This window comes from Phaethon lepturus, unplaced genomic scaffold (genome assembly GCF_000687285.1).
Source record: "Phaethon lepturus isolate BGI_N335 unplaced genomic scaffold, ASM68728v1 scaffold25859, whole genome shotgun sequence".
NCBI lineage: Eukaryota > Metazoa > Chordata > Aves > Phaethontiformes > Phaethontidae > Phaethon > Phaethon lepturus.
The window spans coordinates 9,887-28,085 of NW_010563360.1; the positions used below are offsets into that span (position 1 = coordinate 9,887).

Below are 18,199 nucleotides of genomic sequence, written 5' to 3' on the forward strand. Positions count from 1 at the left end.
GCCGATCCCAAATCCCACCCTTAAAAGGCTCTGGGCAAGCTGTTCAGAGGAAGGAGGAAGCTTCATTTCAGGGAAGAGAAGAAAAATCCAAACAAAGCAAAACAACCCTAGAGCAGCCACAGGGAAAACGGACATCTACAACCGCGAGGCGTGAGAAGATGGGGCCCAGAATGGGACGTGATCTTAGTGCTGGCACTGCAGAGGGGAAATGTTTGCAGGAAGCTCGAAAAACATTAAACTTTTCTAGTTTTTAAGGGATCAAACCTGAAATACCTGCTCTGTGCCCTCCCAAAACACCCTGCTGCCCCGCAGGGTTCTCCCAGGCTGGGTTGGCCATGGTGCTGTTGCCTTTCGAAGGCTTTTGGTGCTCGTTCGCTGACCGGCAGCATCAAAAGAGAATCAAATATAACCCTCCTGAATGGAAAAACCGCTCCGTGCCATGCCTAGCATCAGCTGTGGAGTGGTGGGTGTGAGCTCCGGTGGTTGCCCCGGCGTGGAGGCGGTGGTCTCTGATGCCCCAGTGGAGCCCTCCCTGGCCCCCCCGGGGCCAGCTATAGCTCCCCATCACGGGGAGCGCCCCGGCAGCCTCCCCGTTCCCCAAATAATAGGAATAGCGGCAGGGGGGGGGCCGGTGGCCTTGAGCACCCCGAAGGGGAGAGGCGGTCGTGGCTCCGCGAGCAAGGCCTGCCTCCCCGCGGCCCTGGAGCCCGTGCAGGGGGGTGACGGTGCCGTGACACCCCGGTTACCCCAGGGAAAGGCACCGCGAGCAGACGGGAAGATGTCGGCGCTCGCTGGGGCTTTGCAGGAACCTGCGGTCATTTGCTTCAGGTTTTTTTCTTTTTTTTTTTTTTATTGTGTGAAGTGATAACTGTTTTTTTCTTCACAAAAGTGCAAGTAAATACCAAAGTCAGCCCGTTGAAATGGAACTTCTACAAAGGAAAATTTGAAGCGCTTCTTAAGGCAAGATTTGTTCATCTCCAGCTTCAATTTAGCACTGAAAAAATATCAGACCTTCAGCCACTGATTGGCTAAACAAAATTTATATGGGAAATTTTTATTTTTTTCTTTTTTGGTTTAGTCTTTCATTTAAAAGATTTACATTACTATGGAAACTGATGCTAAGACACATTTGTCTCTGCCTTGCTTTAAAAATCCATTAGTTCCTGTTTGATTTTTAAATGTAAAGGCACACAATAAAGCTTTATGCATTTATTAAAATATACAGATTTTGGTAAATTTATATTTTTTTCTTAGTATCTTGATAATATATATATTATATGTATAGTTGTCAACAACACAGTCATTTGAAAATAAAAATCACTCCATAACGTATCTGCATATTTTTTTTCTTTCTCGTGACACACTACAAGACCCCATTGTACAATGCACCAATGGGCTTTTGGAAACCACAACAAAAATTAAAAATTAATAGAACAAACTTTTTTTAACAAACACACCAATTTCATACCAGAACTGCAGAGAATTGTTACACCAGAAAGTACCATCTGCAAAAAAAGCAAGATATACATCAGAAAGACCGAACAAAATGAAGTGAAGGTCTTTTACAAGCCGGATTTACAACATCCCGTGGTGTTCGGGGTGTGATTTCTCCGCCACGTGGAGGATGCCAGCGTGCTGGGCCTCGTAACCGCGCGTCATAATCCTGCGGAGTGAATTTGTGGAGGGACTGAGACCTTACAGAGTCGGTCTGGAAGGTTTGAGGTATTTATGCTCCGGCCGTATCATGCGTTGGGTGCCGCAGGGTGCGTGCCCTGTGGAGGGCGGCCAGGCGCGGGGGGCCCGTGTGCCTCTCGCTGGTGGTGGGAGCGGGGTGGTACCGCGCTGCCTGCGTCCTCCCGATGGGTCAGGGGTGTGAGAACCTCCCTGAGGGGACCCAGAGGGAAAGGCTGGATCTCGGGCGTACAGCAACACAAGCGCTTGCACCTTCTCCCGGCACCCAAAACCACCTCCCAGGGCCAGCGGTGCCCAGAGGTGACGGACACGCCTGAAGGTTTTGGCTTTTGCAGCTTTTGCTTGTGCCCACTGAAGACCCCAACGCCTGCTACAAGGCACACGAGCTCCCAAACGGAGCTCCCGCGTGTCCCGCAGGCACTGCCGCTCGGAGCAGGGTGGGGGGACCCAGGCAAGCCCTTCTCCTTGCGCGCCAACGTGAGGTGGGATGTGGTGGGCTCGAGAACCGCGGCGAGGGCTAATGGCAGCCTGTCCACGCCATATGGTGCCGTGGCATCCAGTGCTGTTTCCCGGCGCTCCCGGGGACATGGCGCAGCCGTCCTTCCCCGGCACTTCCCTGGGAAGGGGAAAGAGGATGGATGAACGGGAACATGAGCAGCTGAAGGGCTTCACTTGATGCGTGGATCCAATGGAGGGGCTCCTACAGGTGCCAAAGAGCAAGGGATCAAGTCCTCATCAACTTATACGGCACAACTAGAGCGGATGTTTCCCGGCGCTCCCGGGGACATGGCGCAGCCGTCCTTCCCCGGCACTTCCCTGGGAAGGGGAAAGAGGATGGATGAACGGGAACATGAGCAGCTGAAGGGCTTCACTTGATGCGTGGATCCAATGGAGGGGCTCCTACAGGTGCCAAAGAGCAAGGGATCAAGTCCTCATCAACTTATACGGCACAACTAGAGCGGACATGACGACAGACACCGGTACTGGCAACTGCTCTGTAGCAAGAGATTAAGGCTGCAAAAGGAGTAACAGGCCTCGATTCGGCAGGGTACGTGGGCATGAGTTTGTGGGTCGGTTGGTGTTGGATGCCTCAACACCGTGCGGAAGCAGGACGAAGATGACTACCTCAGATACGGTATAGTACAAGAGCTGGTAGGAAAATAGCATCGATCTTTCTCCCTGAAAATGTAAAGCCAGGCCTGCGAGGTGCCATCTCTCCTGGGCAATTCTAAGGCATCGAGGACGTGAGCAGCCAAGCGCGAGTGCGAGGGGACCCCTTGGCGAGAGGCACTCGGCACCACCAGAAAGGTTTCCCGAACTGGCCCGCAAGTGGTGTGCAATGGCAAACAGCTTTTTGGTGGGACACACTCAGGATTTCTGCTTGTAGAAGCGTGGTAGGGGCAGGCAGCAGGAGGGGATGCGAAGCTTATGGGTCCTTTTGCCATCCACAAATCCACATCGCTCCCATCTTGAAGCCCTCGCGGAGGCCAGGCTTCCCTTGGCTTGCCCGGGGTGCTCCGGGTTACGATCTGCAGAATCAGATGCTCTTCTCCACGGGGAAAAGGACTGTCGCTTGTGACCATCTGGGACAGGAGCTGCGAGTGGGAAACTCACTGTTGAGAGAGGAGCCTCTCTGTTGAGAGAGGAGCCTCTCTGTTGAGCCCTCGAGTCCCAGGGGTGATGGGCATGGGTGTGGGTCCAGGCACCCTCTGCACCCACCAGCCTGCTTGCCCGCAAAGGGTGCGGGGCAGGCTCTGCGCTGTGTTTTGGGGGGCAGGGCCTCATCCAGTGAACCAAAGCATTAACGGTTCTCAGCATCACACATTGGAAATCCTGTCCCATGCCCCCATCGATGTTAAATTGTCCCCTGGGATGCCAGCAGCAGCCCCTGGTGCTGGGGGGTCGGTCTGGGCTGCTCCAGGGGAGCCCCGGGGATTGATCCGGTCGCAGCCTTTGGCAGCTGGGAGGAGGATGGGTGTCACGGTCTGATGGGGTGCTTCCTCAGTTATTATTTATTCAAAAAGGTGTTCCTCCATTGCAGTGTTTTAAACTAAGCATGTTGGTGATGGGCTCCAGAACCGGACCTGCTGCTAATTGCTGACTCAGCAGTGTAGCTGCTGTCTGTGCTGGGCGGGGACGGTGGCTGCGACCAAATCCCATCACTGCCGACGGTGCTGTGGAGATGCTGGCGGCAGGGAACTTTCAAACTGAAATATGGGCATTTATAGAATGAGCAGCATTTCAGAGTTTTTTCACACAGCATCCACTAAGCTGGGGTCAGAAACATAGAAAACGGTACAAGGTGGAGATGGCAGCAGGGAGGGAGATTTCAGCAGTCGAGTCCTCTCCGCTTGTCATGCGTAGCCCAGACCTGCCAAGACGTGTCTGACCCATGGACGTTGCTATTTCGGGGGGGCACGGACGCATCCCTGAAGCACCGAGGCCAGAGTGAGCGCTGAAACGTGCCCACCGCAGTGAGGGAATTTCGGCGCAGTCATTTTTGTAAAAGACACGATGTGGTGGGAAGAGCAACCAGCCTCCGACCGGTGATGCTCAGAGAAATGGCGTGGGGTCTTCGCTGACCATTTGCACAAGGTGGGTTGAGCCAAGAGTGGGTGGCAGCCCTCATGTGACCAGAAATAGGACCAGGCTCTCAACCGCAGATTTGGGATGTTTGGCTGTGCTGGGATTTCAAGGATTGATTGAGACACGGGCTACTTTTGAATCCCAGTATTTGGGACGCTTGGATTCAGGATGTGTGGACGGACACGGGGGTCGCATTGCTGTGGGCATAGAGTGCCTTTGTGCCAGAGCAAGGCCATGGAAATGCTGTGTGATGGGACCAACATCCCTGGATCCACCTCTGAGCTACCCCTTTGAAAGCAGTTTGTCCATCTCCATTTCATACCTACATACTCATCTGTCCCTCTGGCTCAGATATCACTTCTAGGTGGTTCGAAGAAAGAAAACACATGTGCTAAGAAAGTGCCAAAAATGTAAGAGTGGCATCTCACCGCTGTGGCTGTTGGGTGGACATTCCCCTGGGACAAGTTGTCTCATCCCCTCATACGGCTCCTTCCACCTCTCAATGCCCTCCCAGTTTGGCACATCTCCCACTCCACCACCTCCACCGGTGCGGCCAGTGCGGGAGATTAACCGGTGCCGGGGGATCGGCTGGCATTCACCAGTGGGACCCGATCGGTGGAGCCAGGACAGGTCACGGGTGTGTTTGGTTCATGGTCAACGGCAATCACGGAGCGTGTCCCGAGGACCGGAGGTGAGCAGGGTGGTGGCGGAGGACCCGGGGAGGACGGGATGGGGCAGCCGTGGGGACCCTTGCCGATCGACCGGGTGGCCCGGCGCCCCACTGCCCGCACTGCTACTCGGGCGAGTAGTCCAACTCGTCGTTGGCGATGAGAGCCTCTGACGGCGGTTTGTGCCTGCCTTTGCTTTTCGACCTGCCACTCGTCCGATGGCTTTCCTTTGCTCCTGCCATTTGCTGGTATGAGAAGCCCTTGTCCTCGGAGGGACCCCAGCCCGGGTAGCCCTCGCCCTCGGTGGCGTAGGAGAAGCTGTCGTCCATGGAGAAGGGGTCGACATCCACATCATAGCGCTGGTAGGTGCTCTGGTGGAGGGCCTCCTCCCGGGCACTGATCTCCAGCGTGCTGTTCCACATCCCGTAGCCAAAGTAGATAAGCAGACCTGCGGCAGGCGAGAGGGAGAGGGTTGGACCCCAGACACCCGCACTGGCCCTGGGATCCTGGCTAAAACATTGCTAAAGTCGTGCTATGCCCCAAAATGGCACTTGCCCCCTGAAACCCACATCAAGGTGGGTCAGGGATCCAGCCCAGCTCACCACCAGCATCCCGCCAGCCAGCGCCGGGCTGGAGCCAGCTGGTGAGGGTTAAGTGTATGTAAAGATACCTACATTATTTAAGCCAGCGTACGCTGTAGTTGATGTCTGCTCTTCAAAGCCCAGGAGTTCATGTTCCCAGGCTGCCAGCTGTGACCCGAGGGGTCTATGTTTTAGACATCGGTTGGGATGCTGCTGGCCACACGACTGTGCCATCTGCAGCTTCGGTGGGACAGCAGCTCTCAGCAGACGCATGGAGGCTCCCGGTGCCGACAACCCGCACCTCCACCCTGTCCCCCTCCCGGCTGCCTTTTTCTCTCTGGAGTTTTCTTATGCTCAGTCTTTCTCCTGCTGGGCTTGCAGCCACATGTGCCCCAGGGTTGTCAGGATGAGTGTATTTGGTATTAAAACATCTCTGAAAGCCTGTCCTTCTCTCCTCAGAAGTTTCATTTCAAATTCCCCCTCTAGCCCTACCTTATCTCACCTTCCTGCACCAATGCTTCCTCCTGAAGCAAATGTATCTGGAGATCTAATTTCCAACGGATCCTGGGATTAACCTACCCCAGACGTGTGCATAGAGAAACCCAGACTTCTCCACACGCCACAGATTGGCTATGGGGGACTGCTTCTGAAGTTAAATCCAGAGTCTGTGCTCAGGGCCGCACAACTCTGCCAGCAAAAAAATGGGATGTGCCTCTCCCACCAGGCGAGCAGTCATGGATGGGACTGGAGGAGTCCACCACAAATTAATGGAGTGGTTTAACTGACTCATTGCCATTGCTGGCAGCTGAAGAGGTATTAGATGTACCCACAGAGGAAAGTATTTAATCACAGTGGATTGAATTGATGCTTTGGAGTCACTTTGCTTTCAGGTGGAAGGGCTTTCCCTCAGTTTGCAGCTTCACCTGTTGCCTTTGAGGGCCAAAAAAGCATTGAGCATGTCTTCTCCAACCCAAAGAATGCATGTGGAAGCTGCTGCCCAATGGCTCGGCTTGGGGTTAGGGGACTCTCAGAGATGGAGCTTTGCTATGGGACCTCAGTTGTGCCGGACTGATTTGGGATAACTGCCGTCCTCATCCTGAAGCAAAGAGAGAGTGGCAAAATGGAGGAAAAAAGGTGGTAGAAACCTACCCCTGAAGGATGGAAACCATGAGACTACTCTAACATCTCTGAGATGCCACAGGGAGATTCAAGGTCTGTTCATGTCATCTCCTGGTTCTGCCAACCTAGGTCAAACATCTACAGATATTGGGAAGCACCTGAGAAAAGCACAAAGGCTGGTGAGCCCTGTGTGGTGGCCTGTGCCTGCCCACCCCTCCTCCAGGAGAGGTGATGCCTGCCTTTAGAGGGGGTGGCAGCTGACTATGACCTTTGCATCAGTTCTCATTCTCTTTCTGCACCACCTTCTCCCTCTCAACCCAAGACCCTGAACCCTGCTCCCAAAGGGGAGGGCTGCTGGTGGGATACTTGGCCAGAGATGGCCCTTTTGGGTGCTGGCACTGTGCCCAGGGTCTGTTGTCTGCAACTGGGGCTTCTGTGGGCTGCTGCAATATATATGTTAACCCACAGGGTTATTATTTCTCTGTAAAGAGTCCTTGGCTTTGATATTGTCTTGTTGCTTCAGTTCTCTATAGTCCAGACTTGGGAGCCTTCAGGAGGAGCTATGAGAGCTGCTCTTTTTCTCTTGGGTTTGTGGAATAAATGGGTTGCAATGTAAAGCAAGGGAAACTGTGGACATGCCAGGCTCCTGGCTATGTGCCAGGAAGCCTAAATTTGGCAAAAAACAGATCATAATGGAGCCTGTGAGTCTCGAGATCCCCTTGACACAAAGTTAAGGACTTAGACCAAGAAAAGGAGATACAGTCCACAGATTCCTTGGCTCTGTCTCTCCCAAGGCTCTTGGGGCTGGGCAGCTCTGGGCTTTGGAAACACAGTGCTGAGATTTTGGTGTGGGCTGCTTAAAGAGCTCAAGTGGGTGAAGTAGAAAGAGGCAATTTCCAGAACCCACCCACTTTGCATCAAAAGACTCATCAAAACAGTCACCTTTGCATGGAGCAGTTTACTTCTATCAAACTGACATTTTCTGGAGATGTAATTTTCCATTTAGTTGTGGTTCGGGTGCTTGATTAATCGAGATTTCTCCTGCAAAGGATTGGGTATGTCCCAGCTGAAGGAGCATCAGCCTAAGCACTCTAATTAGGGAAGTAACACCCTTTCAAAAGAGTGTCAGTTAAAAAATTACAATAAATTAATCTGGGACTCACCCACAAAACACCAGACGGCAAATCGGATCCACGTGACTGTGGAGAGCTTCAGCATGAGATAGATATTCACCAGCATAGCAAAGGCAGGAACGAAGGGCAGGCAAGGTGCCATGTAGGGCAGCTTCTTGGGGTTTTCTGGTTGCTGCAAGATCACAAACACCAGCAAAATGATGAGCAAGATCATCAGCACGACGAGGAGGACAGCCCACCAGCTCTGCTCATAGATATAGTCTGCCCCAAAAATGATGAAGGAGCAGAAGATGAACATCAGGACGAAGAGCAGGAGCACGCAGGTGGTGACTGTGTGGCCGGTGGCCACCGTGGGGCGGTCCATTTTCCCCGGCAGTCCGAGATGGATTCGCATCGTGTAGTAGCGAGGGCCGATCAACTTCTTCAGCTTGATGAGGTAGATGTTCTCAGACTCATCTGCCTCTATCCCTGAGGTCATATCGACTGTGCCGTAATTGGGGTGATTCACGTTGTAGGTGGATTTATCGGATTTCCCAATTAGCATCTCGTTATCCCCCAGCGACGGCAGATTTTTTGCCCCACACGTGTTGGTTGGTGGGCCGGCGAACTCTTCTCCTTCGCTCCCCGGGGAGCAAGCTTCCTTCTCGCAGTCGGCCAGGATGCCCTCCTTCTTCTTGGTGTGCTCCTCGGAGAGGAATTTGACAAAGCCGTCGATGTCGCTCTCGGGCTGGTATCGGAGGAGCAGGACGCAGACAGAGACCAGCGTGTAGGCGAGCAGCGTGCCGATGGACATCATTTCTATCAGGTCCCGCAGGCTGACCAGCAGGGAGAGCAATGCTGCGAGGAATCCGGAAACGATACAAGCCACTACGGGAGTTTCCGTGTAAGAACTGATGTGGGACAAAAATCTGGAGAGCAAAACAGTTGCAGAAAGTTAAAATTATAGATCGCAGCGGTTCCCTGTTGAAATAACCCTTACCTGGCTGGAGGGGCCAGGCTCAGAGCTGTGATCCCATCAGCTCTTGCTGCTTTTTGGAGCTTAGATTCCAGACAGGTGGGGCCTGAAAATACTGCTGAGGCTGGATCTGGAGTTAGATCTAGGTCTAACCAGCTCTGAAATGGGCACTTTGACACTTGCAAATAATTGCCAAAACTTTATGCATATAAGCTGCTCTCCTTTGCAAGTAACTCTTGAATTAAACACTCATCCTCCCATAATCTGAATCTCTAGGTACCAGCACCAAATGAGAAACTTTTGCGTAGACCTCTCCTGATTTTTTCCCCCCAGGATTTTGGTGCATTCTGCACCATTCTGCCAGCACCGAGTCTGTGCGTGCCCACTGCTCCCTGCAGTGATGGCACCGGGCTGTCGGGGCACAGGACAGCCCCCCGTGCCCCCAGCACACCTCCCCTCCGGGTCCCACGGGGACAAAATTAAATGCCAGCATGGACATGACTGACCTGAAGAGCAGCCCATCACCAGCCATGGCATAAATGACTCTTGGCATTGGGAAGAGAGAGCCCAGCAAGCTGACGGTCAGGCCGGCCACGGACCCAATGGCAACGATGAACTTGGCTGCATAGAAACCATGTGCCACAAACATTTCCATCAGTGGGGACTCGGTGTCGATGGCATCATAGGGCACCATCAGCGTGAGGATGATGCTCACCTGGGGAAGGCGAGAGGAGCAGGACACGGGTGTCAGCAGCAGCTCCAGTGGCTGCTGGGGACTCGCAGGGTGCGGGGGCTGCTGCTCAAAGGTGGTAAACCAAAAAATTTCAAGTCTGATTTGGGTTGTATCCCTATGTCCCCTGTGGAGGGGATGTAAAATGCTGGAGTTTGGCCTGGATGCACTTTGCTGCGGGGTGGTTAATCCAGGGGACTGTGGGGCCCCAGTCTCTGCCATCTGAAGGCAATGAGGTGACTCCTTGAACCGTGCTGTGGTGGTGATGCAGGAGGCTGGTGGGACTTGGTGGGGCTAGTAACACTCTCCTCAGCCACGTTCCTGTGTGGGGACAGTGCCACCAGTGTCATGCACTTCCCATGGGACAACGTCAAACTCAAGATGGCTTTGACTGGGGGAACGCTTTAATTTATTTGAGCCAAAGAGAAATTTGTTCTGAGGGAAGCCCACCATGCTGCCGGAGAGGCAGAGGGTGAATTTCCTTGAAACAATCGGAACAATATTTTTTTCTCCTTCATGACTCAATTTTGCTCTTTTATGGGGAAAATCCCTGAGTACAGACATGCATTTATTGGGGTGCAGAGCAGCTGGACTTCGCTGCTGCCACGTCTTTTGCATGGCCATCCCTGCCCATCCTCCCCCTCACGTGGACTCTCTCCCACATCTCCGGCAGAGGCAGTGCTGCTTTTCCCAAAAACTCAGAGAAAGGCTGTTGCAGTGCTGCTGCTCCTTCCGCTTTGCTGCACTTCTGGATGTGAAAATAGCTGCGGATGAGGATGAAGCACAGGGAAAAAAACAGCTGCCACCATCTCCCTGCAGCCGGCAGAAGGATCTTGGCAGAGTGACAGGAGCCTGGGGACAAACTGGGCTGGGACCGAGGAGAGCCTCAGCAGGGCACTGCAGTCACACGGAAATGCAGCTGATGTCTCAGTTCCCACCAAAAAAGGGGCCTTGTCCAAGGGTCAGACTGGCACCCTGGCTCATGGGGAGAGGAGCCACGCAGATGCCCAGGAGGGACACGCTAAATATATTTTTTATATATATGTATGCATACATATATATTTATGTACATGTATGTATGTGTAGCTAGTACTTACGGACACATATGCGGTCAAGCACGTGACGAGCGAGGCCGTGATGGCATAGGGGATGGAGGTGTTGGGACTCTTCGCCTCTTCTCCTGTGGTAGCGATGATGTCGAAGCCGATGAAGGCATAGAAACACGTTGCAGCCCCTTTGAGCACCTGCATGGAGGACGGAGTATCTCAGTGCCAGGAGGGACACTGGCACCCAACCAGGGAGAGGGAACTGAGCAAGAATGAAGGAGCCCAGTTCTGCCTTGTCTGAGCTAAAGGGTGAGTGAGGCAGGTCAGGGGGTGCGCGCCTCAAGTTTGGTGTTCTCATCTGGGGACTGGTCCTGGGAACACCCTTAACCCAAGTGATCTGGTCTGGGGAAAAGATTTCAACGTGCCGCCTCCAGTCACTGGAGGCATCTGCGGTTCACTAGTGGTGCACCACAAACCTGTGCCCACACGGTGCCCGAATCTCCAAATCTGCTGGGAGACCCTGGCAGCGACAGAATAAACCATTAACCGATTTCAGGTTTGCTTTCACACTACTCCACCCCAAATCTGCTTATACTAGTAGGTATTTGGAGCATATTTATACATTCCATCTTAGCAAGATGTCTCATGCGGCAGCAGGACCGGCGAGCGGAGGAAGCAGAAGAGAGCAGCAACAGTCAGATGTGTGCCGCTTTGCAAACAACCTCTGTTTTGCTTGGAAGCTGCAGACAGGTTAGGAGCACACGTTAGAGCACTTGGATGAGGAATTATTTGTACTGTTTAGTTATTTTTTTAATGTGATTTTTAAAAAAAATATACAATATTAGCAAGGACATTTATAGGAAAGAAACGCTGGAGCAGGCTAAAGACTGTGTGGCTGTGAGTGAGCTAATTTGCAGTTGTAAAACGCTCGCATACATCTAGCTAGCTAGCTGGGTACCACGTGTCCATCACACCTCTGTCATCTCAGTTGTCTAGCGATGGAGCAGACAGTAAAATTCACCTATTTCGGGGGACTACCTGTAGTTACCTTTTTAAAGTATTCCCTATGATCCCGGGGATCTCATGTTTGTGCTATGGTGGATTTACCTTTAGAAACAATTTGGGAGACAAACAACCAGCCAAAACCAATGGGAAGACCCTATTGATTTTGATGTGCTTCAGATAGGTATCTTTTAAACCTGTGTATTTTTGCTATGTATTTGGCGGGTTGAATTAGAACACAACAGCTATTTTCTATTTGCTCTTTTTCCTTCCTATTGTATGGCAAAAAAAGCCAAGCACAATGCAAAGGTAAATATGACCTCTGCTCTCAGATGAGACTCAGTGCTCTTCTCCTCACTGTTGTTCTCTGGCAGAGGTATTGATTTACTGAAGGGAGGTGCAGGGGCGGCATGGCAGCTTGGGACCCTTTCAATAATCAAGATTCTTGGTTTACTTTACTTTCGTGCTTATTTTCCTGCACAAAACACTGATGGAGTCAAGCAGTGTAAATCTGAGAAATTATCTTGGGTTTAGGCCAGCTGAGATATTTTCAGTCTCTGTTCATCCTTGGATAAAAACCAGTGCAAGCAAGCTAAAAAAGCCAAATATGTCCAAATTCTCAGTAAGATTTGAGGGAACATCCATAAAATAAGTACTGGCAGGTGGCATTATGAAGTGCTCAAAACAAATGCTTGAGAACATTGCTGTTGAAAACCAGCCAACACAAGTATCTCCCCCTCCACAGAGGCTGCGCCAGCTCCTCCCGAGCGCCCTGTCTTGGGTGGCCGCTGCGTTTTGCTCCATGGCCTGGCAATTAGTGGCATTTCCTGGTGTATACTTTCACGTGGAGTTTGGCTCTCCAGGAAGACATTTTGGAAAAGTTCTGAGTTTATTCTAAGAGCTGGCAGGAGACATGGGCAAAGCATTGCCTACCCTTTGGGTTTGGTGGAGGAAGGAGGTCTGTATCCAAGCCTGCAGTGGTGGAAGTTGGAGGACGCTGGCCAAAGCACAGGTGGGTTTGGCAGAGTCGAGATTTGGAGAGTGCAGTGGAAGTAGGGTGCATATACCATGAGCAAAGCTGAATGTGTCATGGGTGGGTGGCACCATTTAGGTGCTGCGTGTCCCTCCATGTGCCCAGGACTTACCCCCGGCCATCCAAATGGCAGGAATTGCCCTTCAGACCAGTTGTCACCTTTAACATAGAAGAGACCAGCAATCATGATGAAGATCCAGACTGCCAGGTTAATGACGTTGAGCACGTTGTTCAGCCCCACCGAGTTCTTCACCCCCATGGCCACGATGATAGTGACAATGACGGCAATGACCAGAGCAAGAAGGTCTGGGTATGACTCCTCTCCTTTCCCTGGGTAAGAGAAAAGAGGTGTGTCACTCTCCATCCACAGCTGTGGACAGCATCTCCAGAAACTCTCTAGGGGCTTTTAAAAAAGCTTTTCAGACCCTGAGGCTTTGCAGAACTCTCTGATCTCATTGCAAAGGTGGTCTCCAGATGTCCCTGCCTCCACTAGCTAAAGCTGTTTTATTAAGGTGATAAATCCTGATGCCTCAAGACACTGTTAGGAGTTTGGGGAGAGCAGCAAACAAATGGTCAGGTCCTGGTTTGCCTAACATATATCTGTCAAGTACTGACTAAAAATCCATCAAACATTAAGTTTTTATGATACAGGTACAGGACAGCTAGCTGTTTTACTTACTGGTAGGAACTGTGGACTGTTGCTGGAACTGCTGGTCATACAGGACCATCAGAGCCCTGAGTTTCTACACGGCAGGACTGCAGACACCAGCTTGTCCTCTCTAACAAGGCTCTGCGTGTGCTTTAATGGGACCGAGCAGAGTGCTTGCACTGGGTGGAGTGCTCCTGCACTGTCATTAGGCTCTGACATCCGACAAGTTTTTTTGGGTGCTTATTCTGCTAAGTGTCAGTTCATCCCGAAGGGGCTCAAAGTATCGTGTACCCCATCCCCCCAAATCCTGTCTGCCAACCAGACTGCAAAGGCAAAGTACCAGAGGCAGATGGATGGTAAATAATGAATGAAGCCTAATATCCATGTCTGACTTCTGATGAGCTTCCAATTACTTTTCAGGCCCTAATTAATGCAGGTAGCTATGCACGGTGTGACGCACCTAGTCCGTTCAACGTCCCAACGCTGTTGATCATCCAACGGCTGATGGTGTGGTTGGCCAGCGAGTCGAACATGCTGCTGAGGGCGCTGGCGCCCGCGGCCGTGCCGATCAGGTACTCCAGGATGAGGTTCCAGCCGATGAAGAACGCCACGAACTCTCCCACTGTCACGTAGCTGTAGGTGTAAGCAGAGCCCGTGGTCTTGGGGACCCGCACACCAAACTCAGCGTAGCAAACGCCTATTTAGAAAAATATGAAGCAACATTAGGAAAATGTGCTTGGAAAAGCAAAAAGTAACACTGCCTTTGTCCCACCTGTCTGGAGGTGCCAGGAGGTGCCCAGGGCTGTAGTCAGCATCAGGAGCCCAGAGACATCGCAGGGGCCCATGGTGATCCTCCCTCCCCAGTCGCTTGGCTTAAAAAGCCGCCCATTTTCCCATTAAAATCAAGCTGTCACGGAATATTTTTGAGCATACACAGTTCAAACTGCCCAAATCTTTACAGCCTGTTGTAGAAGAGCCTTCTCACCACTGCGTGGCCCTGATGTGGGACCCTCCAGCATGGCCAGCTGCAGCCCCCACAGCCGCACACCAAAGCTGGGGGAAAATCCATGGCACAGGGAGCAGAACTGGGCAGTGCTGGTGGTGCAGTCCTTGGAGCACTGTTTCCCTGCAGTGCTTTGATGGTGATAGATACCACTTCTTCCCCGTCCAACAGTGACACCATAATATGATTATTGCCGAGAGTATTTCCCTCAAATGTTGTATTTGTGATATCGATATACTGACAGGCTCCCAGTGCTTTTGGCTGCAGAAACCAGGGAAAGGTGGTCACGGGGAGAGCTGTCAGAGGACACTGTTTGGGCACAAGGATGTCAGGGATGGCTATAGCCATTGTATGGGATGCTTGACCAGTTTTGCCCAGCCTCATCCTAGAGCAAGGTGCTGCAGGAGGGCTCACACAAGGCTACATCTCTCCCTGCCTCTATGGTGCGATCTCCAAACGCCTCTCTTGGGTTATTGCTACGCAGAGCCAGGCACAAGCACTGTCCTGATCACCCCTGCTCTCATTCCTACCCATGCAAGAGGAGTTTGAAGACACCTTACATAGGGAACATAAGTTATTTTAACACATTAAAATGTTATATGTAAGTCTCATTCTGAAGAATAATTCCAAAACTAACTTTGTAGAAGAAGAAAAGAAAAGCAAAAAGAAGCACTTAACTGGAACTGTTTGGGAGGAGATTTCAGTGGACTTTAATACTTTGCAAACTCCTTGTGTATGGAAAGGAGTTACTTTAGTAAGTTTGTAAGTTAAGATAGTAAGTTATCCTTACTATGACAGGATACTTTTCAATAAAAACCTGACCCTGACACATTGCTGTCTTAAAACAACCATTACCTTTTATTTAAAATGAGTGGATGGACGTAGTCATAAATTCCCCAAATATTAGTCAGAACAAGTGCTGGAATTGTGCACTGCACCCTGCGTGTTTAACACCGATTAAGCTCCTGCCCCGAAGACCCCTGTTCAGCTCATATGGATTAATGGGCTAGGGACATATTATCATTGTGTAAACATGTAGTAATTACTGAGTTCTTTATCAACTCTTATTCACTGTTTAGAAGATAATAATTGCTTCAAATTTGCAATCAGTTCAATATAAAGGAATGAATAATTTATAAAAACATTATGAGGTCACCGCTCTAACTCTAAGTGGAGTTTTTACACAGTACAAACACTGAATTATTGAATCCCTAAGCTGAATTTGGTGGTGCTTTTTTTCTTGGTACTGGAGGATTTTTATGTGCCGTTCACTGTTTAAATTACATGCACAATGCTGGCAGTGCTTCGCACTCTTCAAAACTTGATGTCTGTAAAGCAGGCCCAACTGCAGGAGCAGCAAGACATCCCCATCATCCAGCCCTACAGACAGTCATTATTCAAAGCTGATTAAAAATACATGCACTCGGCAAAGGTGAGACATTCACGGATAACTACAGGCCTGAATGATTTATGGAACAGGTGCTCTGATGGGGACAAGTATCTAGTTTATCTCTTTGATGGCCTTAAAAATCATATAATCTTTCTTGGAGGCAGCTCTACTTTTAGCCCATGACAAGATAAGGCTTAAAGAGGATTGTTATTGATACAGAATGATAATGGCAAAGACATTAATATGTATAAAATGTTTGAGTTTTCAATTTCTTTACTAGGATCCCAAAATAGAAGAGTAATCTTTCACTATGCATTGCATATAGCAACATGTTGTAGATATCTGCATTAGGTATCACCTCATATTAAGAAAATAAACTACTTGTATCATAGCATGCAGTATCCTGGGCTGCCCCCAAAGCCGCGTGGCCAGCGGCGTGAGGGGGGGGATTCTGCCCTTCTGCCCCGCTCTGGGGAGACCCCCCCGCAGTGCTGCGTCCAGCTCTGGAGCCCTCGGCACAGGAGAGACACGGACCTGCTGGAGCGGGGCCAGAGGAGGCCCCAGCGATGCTCCAGGGCTGGAACAGCTCTGCTGGGAGGACAGGCTGGGAGAGCTGGGGGGGCTCAGCCTGGAGCAGAGAAGGCTCCGGGGAGACCTTCCTGCAGCTGCCAGGGCTTGGAGGGGCTGAGGAGAAAGGTGGGGATGGACATTTTAGCAGGGCCTGTAGTGATAGGACAAGGGGTAATGGTTTTAAACTAAAAGAAGGCAGATTTAGACTAGATCTAAGGAAGAAATTCTTCACCATGAGAGTGGTGAAACCCTGGCCCAGGTTGCCCAGAGAGGTGGGACATGCCCCATCCCTGGAAACATCCCAGGTCAGGTTGGACGGGGCTCTGAGCAACCTGGTCTGGTTGGGGATGTCCCTGCTCACTGCAGGGGGGTCGGACTAGATGGCCTTGAAAGGTCCCTTCCAACGCAAAGTTTCTATGATTCTATGATTCGCTAACCAAGAACAGCCAATGTATTGAGGCAGATATACAGCAAACTCCTGTTTTCAGGAAACCGCTGAGCCTGTCTGTTGTGTTTCATGATCACTGTGTACAGATATATAAAAGGTGGCTCCATAAATAAAGCTTTCTTAGAAAAACAATTCCCATCTCTCCAGCACCGCCCAAGCAGCTCATGACCAGCTGCAGCTGGAGCCCCTCATCCCAGCCCTTGTCCTGCAGCCGGGCAGCACCTGGGGCACATGCTCAGCTCTCCCCTGCTCCGGCGTCCATCCCGGCTGTTGCTGAGCCTGCTCCTGCACCAGGTAAGAGCATGGCAACGGGCTCCGAAACCAATATGCTCCAACCACCAAAGGGACAAGAAACAGCTGGTGGAAAAGGCTGTGGAGAGGGTAATGGGATTGGGTAAGATACTAACTGCTGATTTTTGCCAAGAAGGCGTTTTGGTTAGACATGGGGGTGAGAATGGGGAATCCTGGGGGTCGCAAATGATGGAGGGAGCCTGTGGTGTCCCCTGCACTGGAGGCTTTGTGGAGGGAAGCTGGAAAAATGTTTCTGTTTGAGAGCTGAATAAAAGGTCTTCCAGTGAGAGAATGAGATTCATTTAATTTATCAGTTTAATCAGTTCTGCTATGTCTGTAAGTACCCTGATGGGGCACGTGTTGCTTAAACCTAGGGGGAGGCGGAACTGGAACTTGCTGGGTGCATGAAATCAGAAAAACCCCTGTCTGAAACCAGGCTAAACAGCATGGATGGACCTCCCACCAGCAGGACCTGCCCGGTGGGGCTTCCCCACGGCTGTCACCCGGGGAAGCCAAATGACTTTCTGGAAGGGACTTTTTATAGCCAAAACCCTCCTGGGCTCACTTTGCAGGCAGTGGAATCTGACTGCGATCTTCACCACATCAAGGGAAAGCGGTGATCCGGCGGCCCCATCTAGCTCCTTCAATCTGCCCGTGCACACCTGCCTGAGCGCAGCGCCGGGCGCGAGTGCGATGAGAGAGCTGAGATCATGTCCCCTCGTGAGCCTCTCCGGCTCCCCAACCCCTGCTCGGCTTTTCTTGCCGAAAAAGCATTGCCCTTATAAACCACGGCAGCGTTGACGATGAAGTGAGGAAGCGGCCGAGGAGACTATCAAAACACTGCATCCTTCACACAACACTTTCCCAGGGCTACAAAAGCAAGGAGAGATGAAAGCCAAGGAGGAAGCAGCGCGGGCTCCCGTGGGCGAAGGCGGGAGGAGCTCCCCGCTGCGGGGCAGGGCTCACATCTGGGGTGAGAAAGCCCCTTTTGGAGGACAGTGTGGTTTTTTTAGATGAGACCCGCCCAGGCTCTGTTTGCTCTTGGTTTGCATCGTGGCCAGCGAAACCCTCGCAGAGGAGAGAAAGCGGGCAGTGGGAAAGGATAAAGACACGACGTTATCTAACACCCCGGTTAAAAAATGGGCAGTTGGGTTCATTTTTTGCGCTGGGATCTCGAACAAGCATCGGATCTCATTGCACGCTCTCAGCTCTTGTTCTGGGCTGAACCAGTGGTAAATGTGCCCAAGCTGCCTTGTCACTGGGGTGTAACTGGGGAGCGGCGAGGCAGGACTGCCGGCGCGGT

General features: G+C 51.4%; 1 protein-coding gene across 1 annotated transcript in view; it reads right to left on the reverse strand.

Moving 5' to 3' along the window:
- Positions 1–5,071: 5,071 nt before the first annotated feature.
- The window catches only part of SLC7A14 (solute carrier family 7, member 14), a gene marked incomplete at its 5' end in the record, with an annotated part of 14,838 nt that continues 1,710 nt past the window's right edge, over positions 5,072–18,199 (reverse strand). Inside the window, 6 exons of the mRNA XM_010294557.1 lie at positions 5,072–5,394; positions 7,810–8,687; positions 9,241–9,449; positions 10,562–10,708; positions 12,658–12,875; positions 13,655–13,891. Coding sequence (XP_010292859.1) covers positions 5,072–5,394; positions 7,810–8,687; positions 9,241–9,449; positions 10,562–10,708; positions 12,658–12,875; positions 13,655–13,891 — 2,012 coding nt within the window. The remainder of the gene's footprint in view (positions 5,395–7,809; positions 8,688–9,240; positions 9,450–10,561; positions 10,709–12,657; positions 12,876–13,654; positions 13,892–18,199) is intronic.